This window comes from Engystomops pustulosus, chromosome 3 (assembly GCF_040894005.1).
Source record: "Engystomops pustulosus chromosome 3, aEngPut4.maternal, whole genome shotgun sequence".
Taxonomy (NCBI): domain Eukaryota; kingdom Metazoa; phylum Chordata; class Amphibia; order Anura; family Leptodactylidae; genus Engystomops; species Engystomops pustulosus.
The window spans coordinates 114791422-114812453 of record NC_092413.1 but is presented as its reverse complement, the minus strand read 5'-3'; the positions used below and the strand labels follow the sequence as shown (position 1 = coordinate 114812453).

At 41.6% G+C, this 21032-nt stretch overlaps 1 protein-coding gene across 2 annotated transcripts in view; it reads left to right on the top strand.

The window, feature by feature from the left end:
* Positions 1–21032, top strand: part of GRIK2 (glutamate ionotropic receptor kainate type subunit 2) — a 437454-nt gene that overhangs the window by 15847 nt on the left and 400575 nt on the right. The window contains exon 2 of one of the 2 annotated variants that reach the window (XM_072141893.1): positions 11834–12233. In XM_072141893.1, coding sequence (XP_071997994.1) covers positions 12101–12233 — 133 coding nt within the window. In that variant the 5' untranslated portion in view covers positions 11834–12100. Of the gene's footprint in view, positions 1–11450; positions 12234–21032 lie in introns of those variants that run through there. The other variant, XM_072141892.1, reaches the window with a different exon arrangement.

The window sequence follows — 21032 nt, the reverse complement described above, 5'->3', positions numbered from 1 at the left end:
AAGAAGGTTGGGTATGGTCTCGAGGTTCTCCCTCGATGCTTGAGGCTGAGGAGTTGGCTGAGGATCTGTAGTTTCTTCGCTGGAAGTGTGTTTGAAAGTTGTCCTGCCATCTGTAGACCCGGTCGTTGATGTAGTCTTCTACGTTGAAAAATTTTCTAGACTGTTACCAACGACATGGTATTGTATAATTCTCTTCATTTGTACAATATGTTGGCACAATTTCAATTTGGCATATATCTTCTATATCTATGCATAACCAAAATATCCCTCATTTATTTTCATTGTATCTTGTACAATAATGTTGTTCATCTATATATTCGTGTTTTTCTCCATACTCTAATATAACTTTTATACTAAATACACATTCATTATCTCTTGTCCAACATTACCCATAACCAATACATAACTCCTGTCCGTATTTTACTTTCATTTTCATTTTTGTCATTTTCACTTTTTCTATATTGCACTACAATGTTGTTCCATTTCCATACGTTACTCCCCATTTCAAACTGATACATGCCATTCCTAATAGTCATTGAATTTCCATCTATCCCCTTACCAGTTTTTTGACAAGAACTGGTCTCTCACACTATCGATATATACCTCCGTTACTCCAGCCACAGCGCATGTCCAAAGTTATTTCATGCGTTCCACCACGATCTCCAGGTGGAACGCACACGATGACGCACTTCCGGTCTAAACCGGAAGTGACCGCGTAATCACGCGGTACCACCCACAACCTTTAAAAACTCACCTAACACACACCAGACTGAGCGCCTTCTCCATACAGAGCGGTTCGCCCGCCAATTTCCTCAGCGCCACCAGCCTGCACAGCAGCAACAAACACTTTTTCCTATTCTAAATGGTGAGTCTCATACTTTCTCTTATATATCCTTTTTCCACAGGACCTTTTTTTGCCGCTAGCCAGCATTAACCTTTGACTCTGACTCAGACTCATTCCTAATCACCAGAGAAACCTCCTCAGCGACACTCTGGCACAACGGTTACCCCACTTCTGATGCATATAACTATTGTATTGCCATGTATTATCTGACTTTGTATCCCCCCACCCAGGACTTTGTATAAACTTTTTGTATATATGTATATAGTTTGTTGAACACCCCTCTTTATAAATTGTCCATGTCCTCTCTCAATGCGACATATACTTATTATTGTATCACAATGTTACTATATTTTCAGTGTCCGATGAAGGTCAGGGACTGACCGAAACGTTACACACAATTTTTGCAATAGTAAAATAAAACTACTGTAAGCAACCAAAACCAGTGTGACTGGATTCCATGATTTATTTCTATATGGGATTGGGACCCTATCCAGAGCACCTGAAGTGACTACACCACTGGTGTGCGGTACGACTCCTAGACAACAACTGTTGGCAGGGAGTCGTGGAGAGCCTTCAGCACTTCAGGGTAGCAGTTGCGGAGGACATTGGTACCCAGTACCAGGGAGAAGTTACCGTTTTCGGGCACACGTGTCACCACTACGCCCTGTCTGGTTAACTCAGTGTCTCCAATGGTTAGCGTGGGCTCCCAGTAGCCGCGGATGGGTACGGGTTTTCCGTTCGTAGCAATAATGTTCAAGTAAGCCTTGGGAGGCTGGATTAAGGATGCTTTTCCTCGGCATTTCTCGAAGGCAGCACTCCGGAGGGTGGTCACTTGAGAGCCGGTATCAATTAAGGCCGGTAGGGTAACTCCATTGATGGTTACATGAACCATGGGGCGAGTCCCCACGAACCTGGGCATCCAGTTAGCATCTCGGGGACTTACAAGTTCTTCCCTTGGAGGTCGTCCCTTAGCTCCAAGGGTTTGTCGTTTAACTGACGACAATCATTCTCTTCATGCCCATATTTATGGCAGTAGCTGCACCGCTGGCGGGGTTTCTTCTGACTCCAGGTGCTTAACGACTTCGCCTCTTTTGGGCGCTGCTTAGTCGGAGATTCACGAAGAGTAGCTGACCGTACCGGGTTCTCTGGAGGTTTCCTCCTCATAGCAGAGACAGTTACTTCCAACTGGGTCAACCGATCAAGGATTTGATGCAGGGTGTCCGCGAGATTAGGGACCAGTCCTGTTACGCCAGTAACTTCCATAGCCGCAGGATTAGATGATGCTGCCTGCATAGGATGGCAAGCGAGAGCAGATTCTTCCATTTCCACGGATTCAGGCTCTTTCTGCGGCCCAGCAGGTGGTCGGTCTCCTAATATGTCAATGGCAACTTCCTTAAACTCAAGGAAAGAGGCCTGGGCATGTTGAGAAGAGATGATCTTTAGTTGACACCTTTGATTTCTATCAACAAGTCCATTGATAAATTGTTCCCTTAAGGTTTGGTCAGAGGTTTCAGCATCTTTGGGCTCAAGGCAGGTGATGGCCTTCCATGTCTCCTGTAGGGAGAGGGCAAAGTCTCGGAGGGACTCTTGGGGCTTCTGTCTTTTCCCGAAGAATTTCTGCTTCAACTCGGAGACAGTACACTTGTCAAAGGTGTTACGTAGCCTATCAAGAATCTGGACCACATTCTGACACTGTTCTCGGGGCCAAGACTTGACTTCCCGGAGAGCGGGTCCTTTCAACTGCCCGATGAGGATGCCCACTTTCTGTTCCTCTGTGAATGGGAGCAAGGCGAAGGTGGCTAACAACTTGTCCCTGAATTCAGGGAGAGTATGTGATTCTCCCTCGTAGTAGGGTAACCAGGGGGCCCCCAGATAGTAGGGCATAGTCAGAGGCATCATGGTGGGAGTCCCAGGGACACTAGCTGTAGCAGGGCTGAAGGGACTCTCTGGAGGACTTAACATGCTCCGGTACCCTGAGGAGGGACCAGGGGACGGGACTTGCGCCAGTCCCGTATCTTCGTCCTGGGCGGACATGACTGGCCTAGCTGAGGGAAGCCTGTAGGGTTACACAATGTCCGTTGCTATGGGCGATGGCTAGAATGGGACGTGGGCGCTTTAAGACACAGTCACTATTCCCTGGGAGGTGAGCCAATAACCTAGCATCGGAAACAATCTCTACCCCCCTTTAGCTTCCCCAGCGGTACTCACTCAGGATCAGCCGCGGTGACAGGACAGCTCCGGTACACGAAGGTCTCCGTTCCCGATGTCCGGCAGGCAGCAGGGTTCAGTGATGCTCCGCGGTGTTCTCCAGTCGCAGGACACGTGCGCCGGAACTCCGGATGAGGCGCACACTGCTGGCAGGCTTCAGGCGCGGCCTGCGCCGAAATCCAAGATGGCCGATTAACCCTCTTCGTTGCCGGCCGCACACGCTCCAGCTCCTCCTCCACGGTGCTTCGCGCCACTCGCGCAGGGGGCGGGGCCTAATGACGCTTCTGGAGTTCCCGCCAGTGAAGATTTGGCGGGCTTGAAATACTTGCTGCGCCACACGCCTCTGAGGTAAATGCTTCAGGCGCAGCAGCGCCGGATGTAGCAGAGCTGACACAGTTCTTGCAGGAATTAACCTCTTGAGTGCTGGAGCGACGCTCGACAGCACGTGGCAGCAGTATAAAGTTCAATGTAGAAACACACAAATACTTGGGCCTAAACCCGGATGGCAGCAGGGTTAGGCAGCACAGTCTTTTTCTTAATAAAGTACAGTCTTTAGTGCCAGGATAAGGCACAGAAGTAAATCTCCTGTTCGTGACGCCACTTGCAACATCCCCCACCGGGGCCTAGCCCTTTGAGGTGAGGCCTAGAGACAGTCGGGGCCCGCGGTACCGGAGTGGCTGGCGGTTGCGGCCTAAGCACGCTATTGTCACGGTGCTTGGTACGGGGGAACCAGAGGGCTGTCCTACAGCCTGGCAGGTCTCCAGCAGGGTGGTGTTGGCAAGAAAAGATGAGGGAGAGGCTGCTATAGCGGATCTCCCTGGGGCAACCCCTTAATGTCCCAAGTGTGAGTCTCTGGGTGATGGACAGGGTGCCGGTGATGAAGGCAGCCGTATTAGCAGGGACCAGACGGAGACAGAAGTTGAAGAAAACAACTTACAGTTCTTTATTTGAACCGCAGGAACCGCAGCAAACGTGCCTTTAACAGGTAGGTAGGGTGCCGAGATGTGAGTTGGAGGGAGCCTCAGGAGATAGTTCACCAGCCTGGAAGTAGAGGGCAGGCTGGGAGGCAGCTGTGTCCTGGTAGGAAGCTTCAGCTTGTCCTGTAGGGCTTCAGGTATCACCTTTAAAGGTAAGATGATACCCCTTTTCCTCACTACACTAACTCTAGTCTAATGCTCCACTCTTCAGAGGCAGGGGCTAGGCTCTTCCTGCTCTGGTATGGGCTAGACAGAGATTACTCACGCACACACTCTCTAGGATTCTCCTACACTAGAATCTCTCTGAATCCTTACTAGAATAATCTAGTCTCCAGAACATTCCTGGCCAGAGGTTTTATTACCTTCCTTTGGTCAGGTGGTGGCTGCTCCTCCAATCACATCTCAGCTTACAGAGCACAGGATGTAACACATATCATTGGACAACAGCATCTTGCATCATACAAAATACTTAACTCCTGCCTTGCCAGGCAGGATTCACCACTGCAATACCGCTATGTCCTATCAGGACCATGTAGTGTAAGGTGATTACATGCAGGTGGGACGTATTCGCAAGCACTACCTCGCCATTGCATCGGCGAGGGTGTTGCACATGTCTGAAAGAGAGGTCCAAATATGGAAAGTAGCTTGTAAAGGTGGCACTACTTACATTACATATCAAGGTATATATGCATTGCTAAAATACATACATATTATCTATCTATCTATCTATCAATCTATCTATCTATCTATAATCTACCTATCTATCTATCATCTATCTATCTATTAGCTATCTATCTATCAATCAATCTATTCTCTATCTATCTAACTATCATCTATCATCTATCTATCTTCTATTTATTAAAGAAACAAAAAGCAGCACTCTATTCACAAAACATGGACTGAATACCTGTGTGGTTTTTATCTCATATGCAATGTATAGGCTAGATATTTTGTGATATTCAGGAGAAGGGGAATGAACAAAGCATAATCAGAAAGGAAAGAAATCTTCTCACAAGTTGACCTGTGAAAAGCAGTTGACTCCTCTAATGCAAATCACATTTATTCATATAGGTGGTGCCTAACTGATACTACACATGTATATAGAATTTGGATCACTATTAGTGATAAGCAGGTCCAAACCAAATTTGCGGGTGAACCACCCATGACCCCTGAACAGCTGCCACTGTTTGGGCTTCCGGTTTGAGTTCGGGAAAAAAGCATCAAGTTGGTTGATTGCTTGAGGTTGATTGAGCATCAGACAGAAGACAGAGCTGGGGAGAGATTGCTGCTATTCATAGGGTCAGTCAGACAAACAGGGACTTTTCAAATACTAACAATTGCCATTTTCAGGGCACTTAGGTAGGGTGTTGTGATTAGGTGGAAATCTGAAATGATTGCCTACTTAGAGAGCACTGTGAAGAATTACATTAAGATACTAAGGTTTCTTGCAGTGTAGTTTGCAGTCCCATCAGAAACTTGAAAGCCAGTCTCCCAGTACAGTTTGCAGTTTCATCAAAATCTTTAAGAAGCTGTCTCAGTACAGTTGGCATTTCCATCAAAATCTTAAATGTGCTTTCTCAGTATTGTTGGCAGTTCCATCACAATCTTAAAGGGGCTGTTGCAGTATAGTTTGCAGTTCCATAAAAACCTTAAAGGTGAAGTTTGCAGTTCCTTCAAAATCTTAAAGCTGCTACACAGTGTAGTTTGCAGTTCCATCAACATATTTGAGGGATCCATCAGTTCAAGGCATTAAAGCAGTAGAGTTTGCAGTCAAGCTATTGCCATACTACTGCCTGCTACTGCCCAGCAAACAACGGCCACCCCACAGACTTTCACAGAGTCAAGAAAACAGAAAATGTGTTAATTGCACACAGTGCCTCAAGTCCATAAAGCATGGCCAAACTTAAATCTGTGCACCTCATGAGTGACCAGGCACCAACGAAGTAAACATGAGCTGCAGTGAATGAGACACCAAAAAACCTGCAGACACCTGAAGTTCCCTCTGCTGCTCCAAACTGTACCACTACCTCCTGAGTGACAAGATCATCCATGTCCCTGCAAAGGGAAGATGTAGAAGCAACAGTACCACTACAAGCAGCACCACCATCACCAAGCCTTTCCACAAAATCTGTTCAGAAGTCAATACACCAAATCATTGATAGAAAGAGTAAGTTTGGGTCTTTTTACACAAAAGCTCTGATCCTGAATAAGAGCATTTACAAATGCTGGGCTTTGAAATGCTCTTATTCAAGCTGGTAAAGACAGACAACTTTAAATATCTGATGGTGGTGGCTGTCCCACAGTATGAAGTTCCCAGGCCACCCTAGCCCTCCACCAACAGGCTGAGGAGAAAATCAACTCATCTGTCTGGGCAAAATACCACACACTGCCCCCAGGAACTGTGGGCTGAGATCCAGGAGCTGATTGCAGCTTTGGGCCAAGACAGGTTTATGCACATCCCTTGCCTTGCACATGTGCTGAATTTAGTGCTACAAGGTTTCCTGGACAATGACACAGACCTACTGGAAGTACTGCTGAATTTGTGTGGCTTGTGCACCGCATCATATACTACATACAAACTAGGTGGAATTTCACTTTGCATATGCTGGAAAGGGTGTGTGAGAAGCAGCAGGAAATTGAATTCCAGCTCCAGAACATAAGGTTGGGTCAAGGTAGCAACCAACAGAACTTCACCCTGACAGTGGTCAGTCACTGCACTGTTCAGCCAGGGGACACTTTTGGAGGAGGAAGAGGAGAAGAATGGGGAGAAGTTCTCCTCAGAGCGGGGTAACACCAGAAGCTTAAAGCTTAAAGGTGTCTAGGGAATGTGGCTGGGGAGATTCAGAGGAGGAGGAGAATACGCCTCCTACCAAAATCAGCTTGACCTTGCTTTTGGGCAGCTTAGTCCACATGAGCCACTATATGCACTATATGCTGTGCAACAACACCTGAGGTACTTAGATAATCCCCTGTTCTAATCACTGGGTGGCCACCTTGGATCATGGATCCATGCTGCAAGGATAGCTTAACATCCTTAGGCACCATACACAAGCTTGCGTCTGTCACGCATTTCCCATAGACAGCTATGGCAAATGGGCTCTTTCCAAGCCATAGCCACAAAAAGATAGAGCCTGCTCTATCCTTGGCTGTATCTACGGCCATGCGGATAGTATTTTCTATGGAGAGGGACGGGGGCGAGCAGCGCTCACCCCTTCTCCTCTCCCATGCCACGACGTGTGCATGCAGCCTTAATTCTACCACTAGAGTGTGTGGCAAAAATGAGCAAGTCCAAGTTGGTGGAAGCAATACTGTTGAAGTTCCCATCTGACATTGGTAGCAAGGGGAGGAGGAGGAGTATGAAGTCGCCAATGTAACATGAACATCAGCACAACCTCGGAAGAAAGAGTGAGCACAGCCTGTAAGTTAAAGGCAATGCTCAATTTTCCGCAACCTCTACCGCCATCGGATATGGCACATTGTTCCATGAGGCAGAGTATGACTCGCATAGTGGGAAATTATTCACACATCTCTTGGTACTGAAAGATAGGTCCTCCCTGTTCAAATTTTGGGTGGGAAAATTGGTCATGTGGCCAGAGCTTGCACTCTTTGTGCAAGTCTGGTCCTGCGCAAGTATGTTTACTATTATTTCTTTGGTAATTATTTTATTCATAGTTTATACGGTTGAAAAAAGACACTTTTCCATCAAGTTCAACCAAGGAAGGGAAGGTATTGCATGAGGAAGGGATTTAGGGGAAACAATTCTGTATAACAAAACCATCAATGTTATTTAGGTGTAAAAAGGCATCTTTTTATGTTATATTTTTAAGTGCTCTCCCTAATCCATTTTGGCCAGGGTGACTGTCCTGTTGTTCCCACCATTTTTCAGCCTTCTAACGCTTACTACCCCTTTTTTCCAGTCATTTTTGGGTGCAAAAATTCGGGTCACCATTCGTGTTGGGGTCCAAGCTTACGCTGGGTCAGGATCCCAAACTGAGATTTTGCCTGTTACTTGGAAGAACCCGTTGAACCTGAATTTTGCCCAACTTGCTCATGACTAATAACCATATATAGCATGAGAGAGAGGCATAAAGTAAGAGGCATCTGTCAGAGAGGCTACCTGGCGCTATTATGTGTGTAGTGCTACAGTATTAGTGCTATTCCATAGAAAATTTCCAGGTACTGTATATGTGGACTGAAATTCATGGTGAATCAATATGTAATCATTCAGAGTTGTTGTGGATTAAGGCCTAAATTCTGCAGTGGGTTCTCAGAGAATTATTTTTTTCTATATTTTCATGATGTCAAAATACAATCTGAATCATTCCACACCTTGAATGCAGTAGACTTTGTGATCTTCTGTGAATTTACAGATCATAGCTCTAGGATATCTGCTGTATTCATGCAATGTGTGCATGAGCCTTAAAAGTAACTGAAAGATTTCTATCAATTTAATCTCAGTTGTGGACAAAAAAGTAGGCAGCCTAACTCCAACCTACTCCATCTAAACATCCTGGCTTACCTGAGCTGGCATTAACCCTTTGCTTTAAAATAACAAACGTGTATGTCCATATCAGCAGGAAATTGATGCATTTCCACAAAAGGGAAGATCACCGCAGGAGCCTGGCAATGACAGTCTGTCATATTCCTGCTCTAACATCCACAGTCACTTTTAACTCTGATCATGATCTCTCAATTATTTAGACAATGATATCAATTGCTACATTGGTGTCCAAACAGTTAGAACAGTTAATCTTCAGCACCCCAGCACTGCGATTGCGGGGTTCCAATGGTTGTCATGGTAACCAGGCATCTTAAAAAGACGCCAGGACTGCCATGACTGAATACTAATCCATTATGAAATTCTCACCAGGTGTTGATAGGAATCCATCCAATCCACACAGGCAAAGAAATTGAACAAGAGATGTCCATGAATTAGTTATGTGTAATAAAGAAAAATGGAAAAAGTATTAAACACATGCACAATGAGAGGTGCAAAAATGCATGGAGAGTCTTAACCCTAGTTCAAATCTATGTGCAATTTATGGCAGAGAAAAATGGTATCAGTTGGTTGAACTGATGGGATATCTTAGATGGTCGATCGCCATGACAGCCTGTTTTCCCATACAGACTCTGAAGCCTGTCATGTAGCATGATCTCTAATAGTCTATCAGAGTCAGTAGTAGATTTACAATATACTGTAATATAGCAATCAGACTCCCTAGGATTAAAGTAACCCAGAGGGCCTGAAATAATAGTAACAATATTAATATAACATAAAAAAAAAACAATATTTAAAAAATAAAAAAAAACTTTTTTTTAAATTAAAAACTTTTATATCACCTCTCTTTCCCTAGAACTGATATAAACATAAATAAAAAAATATAATTATAAATATGTTAGGTATCCCCGCATCCCAAAATGTCCAATACATTAAAATCATTAAAATATAATAACAAGTCATGCTGTGAATGCCATAATAGAAAATAGCATCCACGTTTCTGAAGTGAAAGGTCATATAGATCCCAAATTGATGGTTAAAAAGTTAGCACATCCCCCAATATTATATCTTACACAGGTCTATACACCAAGAAATGAAAAAGTTATTAGTGACAAATTATGGGAAAGGTTTTGTTGTACAAAGTATTTTTATATTTATAAATCTAGTAAAACATAAAAAAGTGGTATTTCCATGATCTCCAAGAGGGTGAGATGTTATTTAGAGCCCAGAAGAAAATTCTGAGAGCGCATTTTTGTTCATATAATCTCATTTGGATTTTTCCCAGTTTTGCAGTACATTGCATGGGATATTAAAGGGAACCTGCCACCAGAGACCCTTTTTTAGCCTCCTCCATGCCCCCTCCTCCATGCCTTACCTGGCTCCCTGCCAGCTGTGCCCCCTGTGTCCCCAGGGCATATTCATCAAAGAGTTGAGTCCCCTGTCCCTCCTGTGTAAAATTCTCCTTGTCCTTCACTTTTCAATGCAGATTGCCACAAGAGGAAGCAAAGTTGTAGCAACCAGTGACTGGGAGGAGGGAGGAAGTTTTTTTTTCAAAGGGAAGTAGGAGGGGCGGGTGACTTAGCTCTGTGATGAACACTCCCAGGGGACACAGCAGGCAGCGAGCCAGGTAAAGTTTACTATAAATTATCATTTGATCCACAAACGATAGAATTTTGATAAAAACTGTTTGGAGATATGCTATTAATTGTCTGTGGGATCATGGGCTAAAAAGGGTCTCTGGTGACAGGTCCCTTTAAATGGGGATACTAAAAAGTACAATTTTCTGCATATAGTAAGCCCCCATACATCTCTTGCAATGCAAAAAAAGAAAAGTAATGGCTTTTGGAAAAAAAAGGAGTAAAAAACAGAAACGCAAAAATATAAGGGCCGGAGTCCTGTAGTGGTTAAACTCCTCCCTAATTTGGGCTTGGTGACATAGCGCTACATCAATCTTATTGACTACTAAATCCTTTGTGATATCTGTGCTACAAATATGTAATACATGGGACAACTACACAACTAACATGACTACTGCATACAAATGACCAGACATACAGTATATGACATAAAAAAAGAACTGTTCTTTATTTCTCTACATCCAGATCTACCATTATTTAGATATGTAAAGCATGAGAGTGTTATACATATACAGTAGACAGACAATTCCTTATACAACAGCAGCAGACCTATGTATACATAGCCACATAACATTCCTACATACAGATTAGCTGATAACTAGTATTCAGCAGGTTATCAATACACCTTAGCTAGAAAATCCTTATACATTTTCCTAGAAGGGGGTCACATTGTTTGTATAAGGGTTTGGTGGTATTAATATTATTATTTATTTTACTCAATGAAAGAGAAAGTGGGTAGTTGCATATGTATTCACCCCCTGTGTCTCATAAGACAACATGATGCCAATAATGTGTTTGTCATTTATGGTTTTATGCATTTAGATTATGCAGATCATTTATTTTGAAGGGGTTACGAGTGTATTACGAGTGTATTGTTCGGGCTTTGTTCTTGATATGAAGATGGCCAAGTGTCTTCTTTCAAAAGCATGGATATATATCTACGGAATTTAACTATAGTTTGCCTATTGGGTGATAAAAGAGTGAAACCTGCTACAGAAGCCAAGAGGTTAATGCATTGTGCTCCACTCTTTGTGCCTGCTATTTTTCCTAAATGCTTTGCTGATTTAAAGCAGAATTCACATGTCAGCTCCTAAGATGCAATGTGTAGGTGTAAACTGCCTTAGCTTCCAGATGATAGCAAGCAATCTCGTTGAGCCCCAAAGTTTAGCTCTCTAATGGAAAGTATCACTGCTTTTACCAGTGATTTCTATCGAATGGTAAAGGAGGGGGGGAGTTAAGTGGGGTTAACATATTCAGTGCCAGAGTGGCCACATGTGTCTGCTACATTGCAAGCAGCATCCATCTCATATGGGGTTAAAAAGCTCAGCTAGGAAGACAGCCAACTGGGGGATGCATCCTTGTGATAAACATTACACCTGAAACTCCAGCCGCCAGTGGTACCCAGCTAGTGCTGGCAGTCGGGCCGGGTAAGCAGCTTGTCAGCACGGGGAGATCAGATCCACATTGGGAAAGGCTGTCTGGCTGGCAGCCTTATAAAGAGAGGAGCTATGTGAATTTCTCTCACTTCATCTTGGCTGCACGTCAGGAGCTGTGCAGCAGTGCAGCAGACAGGCAGAGCCCTCTTCCCCTGTGCTACTACCATAGCTCAGCGATTTTCCCGAGCTGGATTATCTATTGATTGCCTTCCCTCCCCCTTCATCCCTTCCAGGCTCACCGGGATGTACATATGCGTTTGGATTTCTCAAGGATTCTCCCCCCTCTAACATGGATGTCCCACCATTCCTTGCAGTTGAAGGTTGCTCCTTGGTGCAGTGAATGAAGAACATGCAGGGATTGCTAATGGGTTCGGGAAGCGGATCCTCCTCGCTCATGTTGTCTCTGTGACCATGCCGTGATCGTGTCTGAGGGCCGTGATCAGTCTATGTCCTCTTCTTCTTCTCACCCTGCCGGGGAAGCTGACACTCTATAGGGAAGGATGTACCCTGGAAGCATGAAGACTCTTCTGTGCCCTCTTCTAACTCACTCATTCTTCAGGTGCACCCTAAGATTCGCCGCCTGCTTGCTTTGGATTGGGTATACTCAAGGGACCACACACGTTCTACGCTTTGGTAAGATTGCCTTTTACTTTGCTCTGCTTGGCATGTCGTGATGTGGGATTATTGCAGCCCAGGTCTCTCCATCCCTGGGATTATTGTCACTGCAGCCTAATGAATGGAGTCCTGACAGCTCTGGGATAATGAGGGATACAATGGTTATTTAGGATCTGACTCCACTCGTGTGGGAAGTGTGTAGTCTAGTACAGTCTAGTAAATATGTCAAAGCTTCTTTCTACAACCCTTGTAAGCCTCTAACTCTTCATCTCAGATGTTTATTGGGAGCTAGTAACTACCTTTATGAGCTCTAAGAGTAAGTTACTCTATCAATGATCCAGGCATTTGAGTAGAAGCAAGGAAAGCTGGGTGATATCTCCTGGATCTGACCAGTAATGGTCGGTAGAACAACCCTCAGTACTTGTAGATGGCTCCTGGACCTTCAGGACAGTCAAACATGAAGAGGAACCAAACTTTGTCCGAACAGGTAACAGAGCAGAGTAGACGTGACTAATAGAAGAAGGACCCGACACAGTAACTGCAGAGAGGAAGCATAAAAAGATCCCTCAGCCTGATAAGAGATTCAGTAGTGTGACTTGTTTCTGCTTTTTAGGTGATGCTTGAGGCACGTTGCTAATAGCAACCATCTCTAGGAATGCTAGTTTCTTTGGAAGCACACCTCCATAGATCACTGCATGCATTGCTATGTATTACAATAGAAACCATGCTCCAACATAGGTAATGGTGATTCAATGACATTCACATACTGCCACTCATGCATTAAATCAATCACATGCTAGAGTGCAGGCTCTTCTCAACTTCTCAACACCAAAGGTGCAGGAATGATGGAAAAATCCCGTGTCCTCCATGCTTCACAACAAGTAGGAAGTGCTGATGACAATAAGGATGGATTAGGATGGATTGTCACACCTAGGGATGCAATACTGAATGGATGCTAGTGATGTGAACCCTGCCTAGCACCACACCAGGGAACATTTATTCTCTGATAGAACTGCTTAGAGGAGATTCCCTCCGACATTGCCATGGATCTTGACCATGACAGATGGCTTGAGGATGTGACTCAGTCATCCTGGTCCCATGTTTTCCCACATCACTGCCCTTTCTCCAGAACAAGAGACTATTCGATGGATTCCTCTTATTCATTTTTACAGGACATTTAGCAATATTAATAACACTAGTAATGTGCAGAACCGTGTTTCTTTCTGCTTGGCTGAGGTCAACAGTTGTCAGAAGAGAAGTCTTCAAAGGACAACTGGCCGCTGAATGTCTGCCTCAGCCCGCAGCACTATGGCAACAGGCGAGTGCTGGAACAATTGCTGGGCTATCAGCAGCTCATGTGGAAGGCACTACTAGAGACTGGGGGGCTACAGGGGGCTACTAAGCATGCCTTCATTTATGGTCACCAGCCCCACCGAACATTTAGATAGTTATCTGTCCGTCTATCTATCTATCTATCTATCTATCCATCTATCTATTTCTTATCTATCTATCTATCTATCTATCTATCTATCTATCTATCATCTGATATCTATATATCTATCTATCTACTATCTATCCATCCATCCATCCATGATCTCTACTGCATAGTTATGAAAGCATTTAAGTGATTCTACATTATATCACTTTAGCAAAAAGCTAAAAAGCCTTGACTCTTTCCACTAACTATATAGATTAACCATACAAAGCAAGTGCAATTTTTCCCAACAAAAGACGCAGAATGAGAATACCGAGCTAGCTAACAAGTTAATACATTACAGATGCTCCCATATGCTATTAGTCATAGATTCCGTATCTGCCAGTACTAGTCTGTTTGCAGCGTGGTGTCAGCCGTGCCTACGAGCCAAGAAAATCAGAAGATGTTATTCTCATGAGGCTGGAGGATCACTGGCACCGATTAAAGAGTTTGCACCCATCGCAATGATGAAACTACTGGGGGTTTAGTCTACAAGTAATGGAGCAAAATGACATAATGGGCAATGAAATGTCCTAAATATACTGCTATATTTACAAAACCTTATATATACTGAAAGTTGGGTATTTAATTGAGCTACTTTAGGAAATTAATAGGTAGGCAAAAGTCGATCTATCTTTTCTTTTTCTACCCATCTATCTATCTATCTATCTATCTATCTATCTATCTATCTATCTACCTAACTGATATCACCTGATTAGAAAGTATAAAAACCTAAGATAAGTTAAATGATGGTTAATATCTAGATAAAACATACAAGTGGGTTTGCTACATAGTATCACGGGTAAAGAGGTCAATGAAAGACGAAACAAGTTATTCTTGTATGTTATTCTGTGGAAAATGGACTACTGTACAATAGATTGCCAGTGATCTTCCAAGTTATGATTTGCTGCAGCACCCCCACCCCCCTCTAATGGTTAATATGGAAAGAGTAATAAAAGAATAACATATCTTCTATAATTCCTGAGTGCTAGTTATTGCGGGTAATGCGGCGCAACATGTTCTCAATGCCGGCTTTTTGCAATGCTCTGAACCTCACTGTGCCCACCATGGCACTTACAGCATGTGGGGAATATTGCCTTTTATTGAATTTAATTGTAAATTATTATTTTTTGTATTTTTTAACACCAGTAAGTTATGCTTTTTTGTCATGTGTGCCTTCCAAAAAGCAATGGTTCCTTAAACTGTTCGCCTATGTGCATTTCATTCCTATCTTTCTTTCTTGCCATTTTCTGTTTCCTTGAATCTATCTATCTATCTATCTATCTATCTATCTATCTATCTATCTATCTATCTATCTATCTATCTATCTATCATCCAAAAGTTTCCATCATGCATTGCATTCATTCATTCCAGCCATGCCATGAAGCTGATATCCATCAGTGCATCAAGGTTATATCAACACGGGCATCACTGATAATGAACCAAAGGGACAGTCCATGCTCATCATCATCTCAAGAACTTTCAAGCACAGGCGAAATCCTTGGGAAGAACGTGAGGTTGAATCCCCCTTGAAGGAAAGAGTTGAGGAGCATTTTTATTGACTGGTCCAGATTAAACACTAGAGAGAAAGATTTCAATTTGATAACGTCACATCCCTTCCTGTTTTTCTTTGCTTTTTTCTACTGACAATTTTGTAAGGTAATTAAATTGGCTGATTGAAGTCACAGTGGTCATGGGGCGATAAAGACTATTTGGATTTAATGGAATTTAAAAACAACAGTGAACAGCATACAAGTCTTACAGACCAAGAATCTTAATGGCCCATTCAGGTGCTGACTAAATAGAACAAGCTGAACAAGTTTAATTGAAAGGGCAAACTGGATTAGCTGTATACAATCTTTATAGCTGCAGATAGGGGAATTAAAATTATTATCCCTTTAAAAGACTCATTATTACATTATCAAGATTTAATGTAGGTTAAGTAAGCTTCCTTCAGCTTAGAGTTTCTAGAACAGGAGGGATTTAACAACAACAACTAAAGCACAATGGTACAAAAGAATCAGGTAGCATTATTGTAACTCAATTAAGTGCTCCCTTATTCTGTAAAAGCATAGAGCCAGTATAAGAGGGGGATTGGAAGATATGCTGCCAGACATATGTTTTACTGCACACGCACACCCTTCAGATTTACTTTCCCATGGAGAAGATATCCAAATGGGGCTTCTGATTCCTTGTACTGGATTTTGATCTTGCATTCTAAATCATATATCTAGATAAATTATTCATATCTCATGAACAGCAACAGCTTTATATGATCTTCTCCTATCACAGATTGAGCATAAGACATAATGACATTCATTTCTTCTTGATTAGTACTGTGTATACCAAAAGGAACTGGACCTCAAGTTCCAAAATCTGTCTCATACTATAAAGGATATTTACTCTATCAGTGGAAACACTGAATAAAGGTTTGTGATCTATCTAGTGCTGAAGATTATTGTTATCATTATCATTGTTATTTGATTCTCCTTTTCTTTGTCTTTCTGCTATTTGAGGCTAATTATATGTCATGTGAGACAAGATTTATATTTTTTCTCAACAACATTTTTGCAGAATTAAGGGTGCACAATCAATATGTCGGTAACCTGCTATACACCTGTATAAACGTATGTTGTCTTTTATATCATTTGATGGTGTTTCTGTTTTAGGAAAACAGTATTTTATCTTGTTGCATTTTGCAAATACAGTATAAAACAGTATAGTTACATTTGTAACAAAAGATTCCTGCTGTAAACAATGGAAATTGCCAAGTAGATATTTGTGTATATTATATATATATTACAAATGGAACATGTTATGTCACTTCTCCTGTAGTGTACTGAAATATTAATGCTCACATAGACAAAAGCTATTTTCAGAATTCACATGTCAATGGTCCAGTCTTTTATTCTTTGTGCATTAAGTGGTTAAAAATTGTTGCTGCCAGGAATGATAATTTACTTTTATGGAGATGTGTCTTATAAAAGACAATGCCATCAGCGGTCTTTCCTTGTTGCCATGTGATGTCACCTGCTTGCCATTTACAAAAAGGAGTCAAAAGTTTAATGTGAAAAGTGTACAAAGATGAGGAACAAAAGCTAAGCTGCATGGCGTCTGGCAGAGAAGCCACCAGTGATCTTCAGACACATATTTCCCAGTGGGACCTGTGGCTGTCACATCCATCACTCCAGCTTTGGAAACACTGGTATTTCTGGGGTTAATAAATAAACATAGCTCATTTTCGTCGAATAATATGCAATCAAACCTTGATCAATGATTAAAGTAGACTTTCCATCTAGTGGTTAGCAGATGACGTTTGCAATCTTTTAGGCCTGTAGATTATAATATGGGAGGTCATCCATCTACTGACTGGCCCCTTATCATCTTAAAGTGTTTACTATCCTCAGTGTATCCTTTTTCTCATTACTTAGAAGGGACCTCTGGGTCTTGGCAGGTTTCAGAGAAATATTTAGCGCAGCTACTTAAACAGAATATCTGTAACATATAGTAGATATCAAGGAATTGACTACTAACCAATACTTCTTCCAATCACTGTATACACTGCAATAGAACTGCATGCACACGAGTTACACTTGGTGATTCCTCTTTTTCTTTTTAGCTTCATGCCCATTTAAAAGCAGTTTTCTCATCCTGTTTTTTCCCAGCTTGGGCCATCAATACCTGTTTGGTAGAAAGACCACACAATACCACATATGAAGACATAGGGGCACTATATGCAGTTTGCCTGTGTAGTGTGCAGAGTGGGCCAGATTCAGGGTTTCTGCTGTGGTTTCTTTTGCAGCATTCAATAGGATTTCTATAAAATGCTTGTCCAGTTTCCACTAAAAAAATATACATATATTAAGCATTGTGAAAAGTTGTAAAAGTTATAGGTTAAAACCTGTCATTATAACACACAGCTCTGATTACTCTCTGTGGCTTAACAAGGCATTCACCTGTGTGACACCACATGACCATGAATGGATCTTCAGGTAGTAACTAATGATGCTTCAGAGATCTAGAAAACAATAAGAAACTAGAAATAGAAATGTATATCTTTTCATCCTACAAACAATAACATTTACTTGGAGAAGCTTAAAAATGTAGAATATTTACTGATAAGACCTGGAGGCTCATGTGACAACGTATCCAAAAAACTAAATCCCAGCATTATTAGAAATATAAATATACCCATTCAGAAGCCACTGCTTTTTACATTTAGACATTTTTGTTTACTTTTCAGAACCAGCAATCATATGTGTGTAGGTTTGTGTCACTTTTCTGTTTCTAGTTCTCAGTTTTGTTCTGAGCACAGCACCACTGACAAGAGGTCTTTTCTAATGTGGTTTCTTCCTAGCCTATGGGGAGGTCTATAGACTATTACATGAAACAGCAGAGGCATAACTTTGAGATGCTGAGCCCATGTTGATCTGTGCCAGTCTCCGAAACTATAATACATTGCTTATGGTACTGGTGTTTGTCAATGAGGCAGAGATAGAGTAAGCCCCTCTTAGACTGGTGGTCCATGTGCGACTGCACCTTCTGCACCAGGGGTGCGGATATAATGGCTTCCCCTTATAATAGTCTTATCTTCACCTTACTGGAGACAGATTTTAGTAATGACTTGGAAGTGATTGATCAGTGCAGGAGTCAGAGGGTAGAGAATAGTCTGATGAGTGCAGAAAGCCTTTTTCTGTAAGATGGTGCTGTAAATTACAAGATTTCTTATCTACTTCCCTATTCTTGATTTATTAAAAAAAGAAAGAAGCTTCACAATAGATCTTCATCTGAAATATAAGCGGAATTTTTCAAAATAACATGAATCTTACAAGTGAACATTGAGATGATTTGAAAATAAGTCAAGGTTTTAGGTGCTAACTGGCTGAGCACCAGGATCTGTCCTGTAAATCAGAAGTACTGTAGCTTTCTCAGGTCTATTGTGCTCGATTTACATTGAGAATATGACTTGTGCAGAAAGGATTCTTAGCTTTTAGAGGTTAAACAAATTACCTTTTGCTTTATCTAATCCTTAAGAAATGTATATAAAAATCACTTTTATTACATATCAGAGCAAAGTGTACTAAAAATGATTAAATATGCTGTTAAAAGATTAAATGTGTCTGTAAAATGTATATGTGCCCCAGGGTAATATGTCTGTACCCGCTGCCCAGCTATTTTCACTTTGTAAGAAATATTTGTATATTGCCTTGTTCTATGGCTAGGACAGCAAATACCTCATGCAGAGGACATCACCGTATCATTGTAGTGAACACATTTTGACAAGTGAAACACACAAAGCTCTTCACCATCACCATTTCTGCTTCTGAGGTCCCAGAAGGTATCGACTGACGTCTTCACTCTTCTTCTTCTCTCTATGACTAACGCAGTACAAGTCTACACTTCTAGCATCTGGGGGCTCCAAGATGGTCTGTTCTCCTTGATAATTTCTCAGATTAAACTTCCCCTTTTAGATACTGAACTGATCCTTTAGTAAATCTGCTCACTATAGGGAAACTAAAGAAAACTACAACATGAAATCGACAACAAGGTTATTTCATATATCTGCACTTTAGAAGTGGTTCTCTATCTTCATTCATTTTACTGAGAAATAATGCAAACTGAGATGATTTATAGCATTGACTGACTGCTGCCAAGCTTCTTTGCCCTTTCTCCATGTAGTACCATCACAATATTTTATTCATCTGGTTGCTATGGAGATATGGGTATGTAAGGCAGCTAGTTTGTACCAGTTTATTCGGGAGAGAACCTGTCTATTTGAAACTACATGGGTATTCAGCTGAAGGTCGCATTGACACTGAGCGAAGGCCAGAGGGCAAGGATGCATGGCAATATTGAACCCACGCTTCTCTAGTGTACTGCCATAAGAATTGTATTTTTTTAAAGAAAATATGTTAAGTTTGTATCTCCAGTTGTGTATGTATTTTATTTCACAAGTAGTAATGTTACTATGAATATAGATATCATGTAGACATATACAATAACTGCCACAGTTCTGCATTAGGAGATGCAGATATTGATGTAAATGGGGAATTAGGATTACCTTACCTCCAAAAAAATTACTGTACTTCAAAATAAGGAAATATGATTTATAAATTATAACCTATATTTTTAGTAAACGAAAATGCCTTTTATAAATCTATTCTTGTAAACTGTATGTACTGCTCCAACTTTTAGAACACTATTTAAGGTTTCTTGACATTTTGAGATGCATTTATATTATATCATTTGAAAGTGTTGGAGAATTTACAGTTTTCAGTTTTCTGGCAGACAATGCATATTATTAGCTCCTTTGTTGGAATTCCACCCCACTTTGGGTAGAGAACGGGCAGACAGTTGGAGGGCAGGGTTGTAAATGCTCAGGCTCTGCAAATTTACTATAGTCCATTGGAAAATTAACTATCGCCGAAATCTCCACCAGGTCATACCTGGTCTGGTACCGGCATCTAAAAGAGACAGGCGGATGTAGCCTGCAGAATGCTGGCGAGGGATATTAAGACTGGCGTGCAGTCTTTGAAGCAACTTGACTCCTGAGTCTTTTCCACTCCCAGTCACATCCATCTCTATCATCACTTGGGGATGTAGTGTATAACTATGAACCAACTTGACTCCTGAGTCTTCTTGACTCCCACTCACAACCATCTCTATCATCACTTGTACTATTGCTATATTATTATTATTATCAATATTATTCATATAATCTAAAAAGCATTTAGAAATATGCTTTACGGCAGCTGGCAAAGATCATAATAGACCCGACATGTTCATTAACTACTATGGAAAAGTCAAGATCTGTGACCTGTGAAAAGGTCATTGTGCTGGAAGAGTGAAATGGTAAGATGTGGACACATAACCTTGTGAATGGTGGATCCTGTGTTGTCTTTAGATAGGTGTTATTTGTCTATGTAATACTGCTAGTATTGATAACGATAACATTTTAAAAGGGGATCAGCTTAATATTTGTTTCAATTGGTCAGAGAGGTCATAGTTTGATGAATTCATATTTTAAGACTGCCTATAAGGCATGTATAGAAGTATAATATACGTGACATGTGTAATACTCTGTCTTCTGTTATGGTAAGTGGAATATAATATAGTTGGATCCAGGGGTATAACTAGGAGAGGCTGGGCCCAATAGTAAACTTCTGATTGGAGCCCCCTTCCCATATACATACCACACTCATACATACACACACATTTATATACCTATATAAATAAACACAGTTCTTCACTCATACACGCACATTTATACACTCTTAAATACATTTATACACTCTCACACATATGCAGTCTATATACATCACATACTGTATATGTTCTATACA